General features: G+C 39.9%; 2 protein-coding genes across 2 annotated transcripts; one reads left to right on the forward strand and one right to left on the reverse strand.

Annotated features, from left to right (window-relative positions):
- Positions 1-784: 784 nt before the first annotated feature.
- LOC111324803 (neuropeptide receptor 22) lies at positions 785-3,417 on the reverse strand. Its single transcript, XM_022928452.2, has 2 exons — positions 3,072-3,417; positions 785-2,481 (listed from the first exon to the last, which is right to left on the reverse strand). The coding sequence occupies exon 2, from the start codon at positions 2,432-2,434 to the stop codon at positions 1,499-1,501; it is 936 nt and encodes a 311-aa protein (XP_022784187.2). The 5' UTR covers positions 2,435-2,481; positions 3,072-3,417; the 3' UTR covers positions 785-1,498.
- A 3,453-nt stretch (positions 3,418-6,870) lies between these two features.
- On the forward strand, positions 6,871-9,450 carry LOC111324808 (galanin receptor type 1-like). Its single transcript, XM_022928457.2, has one exon. It carries the CDS (start codon positions 6,953-6,955, stop codon positions 7,841-7,843), a length of 891 nt encoding a protein of 296 aa, XP_022784192.2. The 5' UTR covers positions 6,871-6,952; the 3' UTR covers positions 7,844-9,450.
- The last annotated feature ends 932 nt before the right edge of the window (positions 9,451-10,382 follow it).

The raw sequence follows: 10,382 nt of genomic DNA on the forward strand, positions 1-10,382 counted from the left end.
GCAATCGGATCAATTTGTTTTAATTATGCAGTCCTTAAGTTTAGAGGAGATCTTTTCAACATCAAGATAAGAATCTTCATTATCTAGTATCTGAAATAAAGACGTTTTAATTTGTTTATTAAAGGAATGTTTTGATAACGTTTTGAATTCTTTCGGTATCTTATTCCAAATTTTGACACCAACACGCGAGAAAGCCTTTTTTTGTAGGTTAAGTCTAGAGTACTTTGTACTAAAGAGCTGCGATTTGGATGATCGAGTATTGTAGGTATGAATATGAGATGTTTTAGTAAATAGAAAGGCATCATATTCCGAACATGATTATATTCCGGACAGATTAATTAGCTATTAAGGTTTTCTAAGTTATTATAATACCACGTTCACCTGGGTTTTCATCCCTTCAATTATCACGAGCACTCCTAAACCGTCCCATGTATTTTTTACAGGCATGCTCAAAAGAATGAATCTGCCTGAACAAATATCATATCTCGAGCTGAAGCGACAGGAATCACAATTTTCTTGTCAATACCCTTATAAATTCAACCGTTGCACTCCAAGATCTCGTTAGAAATTCTCTTTACTGTCTGCTTTACAATTCTTATGTTAGTTCAGAGAATTTGGTATCAGATCAAATAAAGATCCCCTAAGAGATATCTCCCTTTATTCTCATCACTTGTCTGCTTCATATTGTATTGATATTGTAAGGAGAAATTCTCTCTTGGTCACTCATGAGAGTAAAATGGTTAACTTGAGGATGGAAAATGGTTCAATCGTGAAGATAAAAGCGTTTCCTTGCGGCAAAAATAAAACTTTAATGAAAATGTGTTACTTTGAAAGCATGTTGCACACTCTTTCGCGACGTTACTTGTTGCATACAACATCTAACATCTTATAAATGACACAAAAGTAAAAAAAATACTCAATATATAAATATATCTTATGAACAAAGCGCGAGGGCCGTACATGGAGAATATCGGCCCGAGGTCTTGACAGTACGGACCGAGCGCAGCGAGGTCCGTACAAAAAAGACCGAGGGCCGATATTCTTCCAGTACGGTCCCGAGCAAGCTTGGCTAATAAGAGATTTATTATACGACTGAAGTTCAAAGGGACACAGGTGCTGTATCATTCGGGACCATTCGGGACAGTGCCCGGTCCAATACTGAGAGAATATTGACCGGCAATAGGGCATTTTGACCGGTTGATTTTAATTATTGGCCCTCTGACTGCCCGAGTCGTGTAGTAAAGAACTGATAAGTCATCCTCGATTCATGGTTGCTCGAAAATGCTTCCGTACTTACGCAGTTCATTCGCCACTCGCTATTTCTCCAATATTGACAGTCAGTCACTGAGTTGTAGTTTAACAGACGCAAATGGTAATGTAGGCAAACAAATTACAAGCGAAAAAAGAATAAATCGATACACCCAAGAGCCATGGCTCTTGATACACCACTAACCAACTGGACTGAAGAATTAAGACCTTGGAAGTTTTCCTTACAGTCCTACGGTGGGACTGGGACATAATCCGCTGGCCGGAATTGACTGCAGCGAAGAGCCAACTTGATGTGATGGCGGAAGTTAGCACTATGAAGTGCGTAAATAAAAGGATTCATGGCAGAGTTGAGGCCCACAAGCAGTACTGTGCTAATGTAAGACGGCGAGTCATAGTCGTAAGTCGACTCAAACGGTTGCAACGCGTATAGCACCAAATTTGGCAACCGACAGACCCCGTACACAATCGTTACGACTACAGCCATTTTGGTCACTTTACGAATAGCTCGGATTCGCTTTTGGTCCGAGATTAAAGTAGCTCGAACACCTCTTCCCTTCCATAGCTTAAGTAGAATCCTAAAATAAACATATACAATAATTGCCATTGGAATCAAACCAAAGCCAAAAAGACACCCGAGTGCGTACATTTCACGTAATGTCTCGTGATTTGACCAAACTTCTGTACAGTGTACCTTTCCATCCTGATGCCTAACAACGAAAAACAATGGCAAGTTGAAAATAATTGCATAAAGCCAGCCAGTGATGGTAGAAATAGCCAATCGTCGATTAGTGAGGCGCCAGCGTTTGTCGAGGGGGTAAATAACTGCAAAATAACGCTCAAAGGACATTACGACTAATGAAGAAGTGGATGCTGCCATTCCAACCCAAATGAGGTTGCCACCAGTAAGCCATATGCAGAAATAGTCGCCTATGTCACCCTCAGGGTGTCGAAAAGCCCGGTTAACAATGTAATCTGGAATGATGAATAGCGCTACCATCATATCTGAAACAGATAAGTTGACGAGAAGGTAATTCACCGGTGCTCGCATACCATGGAATCGGAAGACAACAAGGCAGACCAGTCCGTTTCCAAGGAGATTTATTACAACCACAACAGAGAAAGAAATGACGAAACCCAGATCTGCTTCAGGGAGAGTCGAGTTCATGCTTTAATGAATTTCTTCGATTTAGAGGTATAAGGTAAGCCTTTTGCCTGTAAAAATGAAATTAGGTGAAAACACATACACGTGTCAAAAACCAGCAGAGAGAGATACTGGGGCTAATGTACGATATTCAATGTTCAATTGCCCGAGGTAATTAAGCAAGTATCTTACATCAACTTTACTCTTCCGTTTTAGAGAAGAAGAGCCACATACAACTCTCTATTGTTATTAAATTCCCGAACCAACTACTTTGGATCGGGAACGTGAAATCCCTGTACGTTTTTCTTCCGGCAATGGCTTCAACTGTTTCGTAGCGTGATGCTAATCAGTTCAAGAAATCACGTAAACGAAAACAAACTAACATTTCTCTCCTAAAATTCCACCTGGACCCTTCGACGAACAACACTCATTGGTAGTTTTAAAGAGGGAACATGAACAGATATGCAGAATCATGATCATGACAACTTGAGCTTTATAAACCTACGATAGACCATGTTGCTCCCAATGTTGATATTCCTTGTAAGAACCTACTGTGACGCGTTTTTCATTCAAGCAGTTAAACCGAGCAGTTGCCAACGTAATCTGCCGCGAGAGTCATCAAAAATCTTGGAAAAAAATATCATGGAACCGTGTTACTTACGGGAATGTCGACGGACTACGCTGAGAGAAAGAGGGCTGATGGACTGCTCAATAGAATGGTGACACACTACCTTGACTCCAAGTTGTTCTCTTCCTTTGTGGGCAGATTTACCTACAGATTAGACTTTCTGAACGACAACGGCGGTATAAGCATGAAATCTTTATCATAAGTTTCATTCTTGCATAAAGTGAGCTGAAATCAGCTGAATCAACTGTAGCACGATTGCTGTAATCGACATTTAAAATATTCCAGACAAGGAGAGCGTGACGTTCAGAATGTGACGTCACAAGGTCATCATGCTCTATCATCAGAGGTAAAGAAGTTGTAACGCAAAGCATCGACTGAATATCTTTTAATATCAAATCGAAGAGTTCAGAAAGAACACCATGCATCTTACTTGTCAGATGTTCGCTCAGCTTCACCGTCCAGCTCCTAACTATCACCCAAAAAGACCACAGCAAAGGTATCACTACCACCTCCAGTTTATTACATTTTTAAATACTCACGAGATACGCGAACAGAAATCCAAAAAGCCTTTCATTTACGTAGGAAAAGTGACATGAAAATTTCGTTTCTCTCGAGAGCATGATATGAATCTTCCCTGCTCATTTCAGCAATTATCCTTGGTCACGTGCGAAATCAATCTTATGTCACGCACTCGTACATCTGGTTTTCAGATGGAAAATGTTTCTTTATTTTCTAAGATCTTTCGTCTATACCGTTTAAAAAATGCTAAGAGGGCTACCCAGCTGACTTGTCAATGTCACAGCAAGCCATTACTGGTCCTCTTGCGCGTCTTGAAAACGTTGGTGCTTTTAAAATTTCCTTAGTTGGAACTTGATAACGTATACAAGTGCCTTTTTGCCATATTGTTTAGCCCCATCGACATTACTAAATGAGTGCATGCTTGCAAATTTCCTCATACGATGCCTTTTTAGCAAGGTTATTCTTTTGTTTCATAATGAGTTTGGTAAGAGCTGCACTGAAAATGAGTCATCAAACGTCCTAAAACCTCTTCTGAAAATCCGCAGCTGGATGTGTAAGTGCTGGGCGGAAATTGTAAAGTTAACGTCAATTACTTTCTGAAAATGACAGAGCTGAGCTAGTATTTGCTTGATGGTTTTGAAGTTAAAGCCTCATCCAGAACAAAAGCCAATGATAAACTAATTGACTTGGAAAAGTAATAAATTCAAAATGGTGATAAGACTTTCGCCATGCCAATGATTCTAAGACGAAATTTATTTACCGACACCGGTAATTAGGACACGACCAACTTTAACATAATGTAGGTGAGATGAAAAGACATGTTTATTTTCCATTAAAAGGTCTGAGAGCAAATTACTGCGTCAGCGTGAAGTCACCTGCTGGTAATCAATAGGAAAGATCCCAAATGATACGAAAATTTGCAAAAAAAAAAAATATATATATATATATATACATATAGGCTGTGTGGTACGAAACTAAATGGTAATAAATGCCAAGCCAAATCTTCAGTTGACCACCCCGTTCTCAATTATAACACGCTCTAGTTCACTATTGAGCACTCTGAAAGCAGTTCTGCAGATCAACTTGTTAGACATATATATATATATTTAACAATTATTCCACGAGCGCGCGTTGGATATGAGATGATAGATAGCCAACGAGGCGCGTAGCGCCGAGTTGGCTATAATCATCTCATATCCAACAATCTCGAGTGGAATAATTGTTTTATTAAAAACGTTAAATTAAATTATTAAATTTTTTCTTAAATCTTTAGCTCCCTTTTAATTTTAAGCTGACACGTACGCTTGCCATATTTGTAGATTATGGTATATTGGCTGATATACCATAATGGCTAAGCCAATAAAAAGTCTTGAATTGCATTATCCAATGATCTAGTTTTTAATATATATATATATATATATATATAAGCGAAATAGGCAACGTAGGATCCAGGACAGTGCTCGTCAATGAAGGAGCGATTACAGTAGCAAATGGACTACTCAAGTTATGCACATATGGATTTTAATACAGCCTGTTTCGTAGACCAACAAAAGTTGATCCACTCATCAGTCAAACTCCATACACACTGAGGCATCGTGACGGTTAACTCTAACTCAGCAACGTGATCACATGACATTGTTTAAAAAATTCAAATCTTGAAAACTGTGCGGGCGCCGATAATAGCGTTAAGAATACTTGAGAATATATTTTCGGCGATGTCGACAATTGGATATTATTTCACTTCGCTTGTTTAAAGAGGCTTCATGTGGATGAGACAAGATAAAAAATTTCTCAGTGAGGCATAAATTGCAACGTTTTGTGGCATTGGAATATGCTCTAGCCCTAGCAATAATTTTCCATGAAATCGAATAGTCTTCCCTCTTCTCCTTGAGTTTCCACAGGTACTTGCTCAGCTCTGTGTCATTTCGCCGTCTCTCGTGGTTGAACGACATTTGGTGGTTGCGCCATCTAGTCTTAAAATCTGTCGCTGTGAGGCCAACGTACGTTTCAGTTTCTTCCCTGGTAGCGACTGTGGCTTGGTAGACAACCCCGCACCTCACTACGAAGACGCGTTACACAAGAGTCGCTACACATACAAGCTGCACTTCACTGAACCCGCCCCTCCCTCCCCGCACCAACCCTACCTCCCTAAGACGCGTTACACAAGAGTCGCTGCACATACAAGCTGCACTTCACGGAACTGGAACCGCACCGACCGCAATACCAAACCAAAAGGCGAAGAAACATAATTTGGTTTAACCCACCATTTAACAGAAACGTCCAGACCAACATTGGCAGAGCGTTTATTAACCTTATTGACAAGTGCTTTCCAGTCACCCACAAACTGAGGAAAATTTTCAATAGAAACACCATTAAACTGAGCTACTCATGCACACCCAATATGAAACAGATCATAGACGGGCATAACAAAGCCACAATCAGGAACGCAAAAATGTCCGAAGAAAGCCGCCCCCAAAGATTGCGCAACCGCAGAAACGAAAACGAATGCCCTTTAGGAGGGGAATGTTTGCAAAGCGAGGTTGTCTACCGTTCGGTGAATATTGTCGAATAATCCCCTCGACTTCGTCTCGGGGATTATTCGACGATATTCACCTCGCCTTCGGCGAATAATTGTTAAATATATATATATATAAATTTTAATGTACTTAATTGAAATTCCCGAATTGAATATATGTCACAGGGTCTTATACAAGCCATATCTATTTTCATCGTTCTAAATGGCAAACGCTGCAGATAGGTTTACACTTAAGTTTTGCCGAAAAGACGAGTTGAGTATGAAATTTTAAAACGTTGATGATCCACCCAATTCATTCAAAAGGGCATCCCGGACGGGAAACCAATCATAATGATTGATAGATATTTGTGGAACGCCGTTGATTCGGTTTCTAAAGCTGTCAGAAATTTTGTCGAGCATTTAAGTAATTTGCACAAATAAGAATGAAAAACATTAATAATTTAGGCAAACGTGGTGAAAAAGCTTTAATAAAATTTTGAAAGCAAGTTAACATGACAATCCCTAAGTTGATGAATTAAACCACAGAGAACAGTGACGTTGTCTAAGAAAGCGAAAAAAAAGAAAAACAATTCAGTTTTCTTACTTCTTCTCTCTGTTACGTGGATTGTGTAAAAATTGAATAACTTCCTGTATTAAATATCTGTGTTTATAGCACGGGTTTGCTTAATGATATCATCCTCTCACAGTATATTGCTTCTCCATAAATATTAACACAGAGTGTATTGTTACAAATCTAATCAGCATATCTGCTGGAAAAAACAACTTTTGCTTGGCCGGCCTAAACCCGGTAAATTGGTCGCACGGGTTTTTGATAAAGAAAGAAAAACAAGTCATTGATTTTTTAGCTTCAAGATTTAAAATGCTATCTGCCAACGACTTTTCTCTAGTGGTGGCGTTTTCACTGCTTTCTATCGTCGATTTTGTCGGAAATTTACTGGTTTGTATCATAATTCTTCAGCGAAAACGGTTCAGATTTCGTCGTTCGACCCTCGACTTTCTTTTCCTTAACTTGGCTGTGGCAGATATGATGATGGCAGTGTTTGCAATTCCAAGATACGTTCTCAGCCCATTTTTCGTCCATCCTCTGAGCTCTGCCGGAGACATCTTGTGCCGTTTTGTTACCGGTGGAAATCTCATGTGGACCGCAGGGGCTGCATCTGTTTTCACACTTGTCGTCATTGCCTTTGAACGCCGCCATGTTGTAGTCCGACCTCATCTTTACATCCAAAAGTTGTCTGTGGCGAAATTGCGAGCTTTGGTTCTATCATCTTGGGCCTCTGCTTTGCTGCTCAATCTTCCGTTATTTTTCATCATGTCTTACGACAGCGAAACTAATTTCTGCATAGAAAATTGGCCAAAGCCTTTGCTTCCAAAACTGTATGGCGTAGTTTGGTTTTGTGTCGTCGGAGCATCGCCAATCATTTTCATGGCCGTTGTGTACTCGAAAGTTGTACACCAACTGTGGATAAAGAAACCTACATTATCAAGGTTCGATAGAAGAGCCATTCTAATGTCAAAAAAAGTCTCCAAAATGGCCATTACATTGACAGTTATTTATTCAGTATGTTGGCTGCCGAATCTAGTTCTTTACATCCTGGCATTTAACATTTCTGACGCTGTGTACGGTTCGCCTTTGTACAGATGGACAGTGGTGTTGACTTGTTTAAACTCTACAGTGAATCCCTTCGTGTATACACTTCAAAGCAGACGTTTTAGACAGTCAATAAGGCGAGCTCTGACGTGTAAATGAACTAGAACAGCGAGTTCAATCAGCTTGGACAGATTCGCAAACTACGTTCTTATACCTTAAAGTGCTACTGAAACGTAATTTTCATATCCGAGATTTTTGCAATATAATAGAGTTTGAACGTTATTTGCAAACGCTGTGTACTTTTTTTGGGCCAACGCATAGCGGAAAGTACATTTTTAACCATTCGAAGTTGACCGGCTGAGATCAAAATTGGCGGCCATCTTGGCGCGGCCAAAATAGCCCTGTGACGTCACTGGTTGTGTACTTCTGTGAAAGAAGGGTAAAAGCATGGAGTGTGGCTTGCATGTTGGGAAGCCGAAAAAGAGGATTTCGGGCAAAATGCCATCCTCTCCTTCTTCATCGGCGGCCACATCGGCATCTTGGCTATCTACGAGAGGTTCGCCTGGATAGGGAGCAAAATTCCCGACTGATACCGAGAACGAATCTCTACCAGTCTATTTAGTTAATCGGCAACTGACGAGATCCACAAGATTAGGATCGAAACCGCGGTCTTGGCTGACCATCTACAGAAAATGTCGAAAGACATTATAATGGCAGATGGGCTACTAAACGCCCCGGGCCAAAGCAATGCCATTCAGAGAGTGAAGTAAACATGGAAGCCTCATACGACACCGCCACTGAAGATGATCTACTCGGCAAGTCTGAGGATAACGAACAAATCCCTCTGTACCAAATGCCTAGCAGAACATGCGCAGAATCCCTACAATATAGGGTGAGGGCCAAAATAAGAGCAGTTGAGGATTTCAAAAATGAGACAAAGCAAATCCTTAACAACGCGGAGCAAGAAACAGTAAATGCGATCATGTGCTTCTATGAACGTGAAATCTGTCGTTTTAATACCGAAATAAAGAAAAGAAAACGAGCCAAAACGGCTGGAACACTGAACACTAAGAACTGTAGTACGATCGAATCAGCGCGCGTGGCGCAAGCTGAAAGCAATCAAGACAACTTAACGACCGAGACAGTCAAAAAAATAGCTGTACATCTACAAAGGCGAATGATTCGAAAAAGACGCAATCCCTGATGTGCGTACTCAGTGCCACACATAAAGCAAATTCTCATGAAAAACTGGCATTTAATAGAAACACAACCACTACTGAGCGAACTATACAAAAATCCGCCGCTCGTATCTTACAAAAGAGGGCGGTCGCTCAAAGACATACTCGTGAGGGCTAAACTTTGAATAGGCTACTCCAAACACACGCCGTGGAGTCGTATAGGCCTGTCAACCCCATTTTACGCCACCATCTTCCTCTTCGCTACTGGAGACAACTTCGCTTCGTTCAGAAGAAGATTCACTTGACAAAACTTCAATATGTGCCATCTCCTTCGCCCACGAATACAAACAAACAGTGAGTGAAATAAACCACGCTATCGGAGTGAACACAACCAGTGACGTCATCAATCCATTTCGCTCGGTACCAGAGCCCGGACATGGTTTTGTGTAAAATTTTTGATTTGAACGGTTAAAAAAGATATCTTTCGCTTCTTTTTGGCCAAAGCAAACTATCTCATGACAATCAGCATATTCAAAACTACAGGTTAGAGCGAAAATCTCAGATACGAAAATTTCGTTTCAGTAGCACTTTAACAGAATTTTCCAACATTACCGTTTACCGTGAAGAAGGAACGCCCATACTTTTTTTTTTCCCGGAAACTGAGTCAACCAGTTGTCGTATTTAAAAGGTATTGCATTTTAACTAAAAAAGATGAGCTCCTCTTTATGAAATGGAATATTAAGGGTTCGGTGGCATTCATCTAACTCTTGTTCAAATGCTTATTGCAGTTTAATCTAAGGCAATCGTCAAGGGTTTTTCGAGGCATACAGAGAATCGATCGAGGATGAGGTTTATAATATGCTTAAAGCATATTAAAGTTTAAGTAAATTATCAAGTTCTGATGATTCTTTTCCATAGAACAGCTTACTGATTGAATTGTCACTTTTGTTTTGTTTTGTTTTTTAATCCTTTTCAAGCTATTTTAATAATTCATAGGACAGTACTACTGAGATTGCCTCTCTATAACCTGTCATAGATTATTATTATTACCTTTCTGTTCCTTATCAGCTAAGTTAAACATGTCGGGATAACCTCGTTTGAAGTTACTTCACTTTGACAAATATAGAAAAAAAAAAAAAATTAAACCGTCGTTGAAAGCATTAAAAGATAATTCCAGCTTCAGAAATTATGTAAAACTCTTTCAAACCATTTTATAATTGCGTGTTCAAAAATATTGAAGCTTATTGAGCAAGGGAGTTATTTGGAAACGCCTCCACCACTGGGACAAATCATTTCCGCTATGAAGTCCATTTATTCTGAATGATAAAAATGAAACTTTCAAGTACCAGTCTGGCTATACGCGTGATAAGTATAGGTAATAGCATGGGGCCGAGTAAAATTAAGGATTAATATCACGCGTGTTTTCGGAAGTTGCTGAAAATGCCCGAGTCGCGCAGCGACGAGGGCAATTTCTGCAACTTCCGAAAACACAAGTGATATTAATCCTTAATTTTACGAGG

Source organism: Stylophora pistillata, chromosome 10 (assembly GCF_964205215.1).
Source record: "Stylophora pistillata chromosome 10, jaStyPist1.2, whole genome shotgun sequence".
NCBI classification, from domain to species: Eukaryota; Metazoa; Cnidaria; class Anthozoa; order Scleractinia; family Pocilloporidae; genus Stylophora; species Stylophora pistillata.

Excerpts from the sequence above, each read along its gene's own strand:
- LOC111324803 (XM_022928452.2), bottom strand. The coding sequence starts at position 2,434 with ATGAACTCGACTCTCCCTGAAGCAGATCTGGGTTTCGTCATTTCTTTC.
- LOC111324808 (XM_022928457.2), top strand. The coding sequence starts at position 6,953 with ATGCTATCTGCCAACGACTTTTCTCTAGTGGTGGCGTTTTCACTGCTT.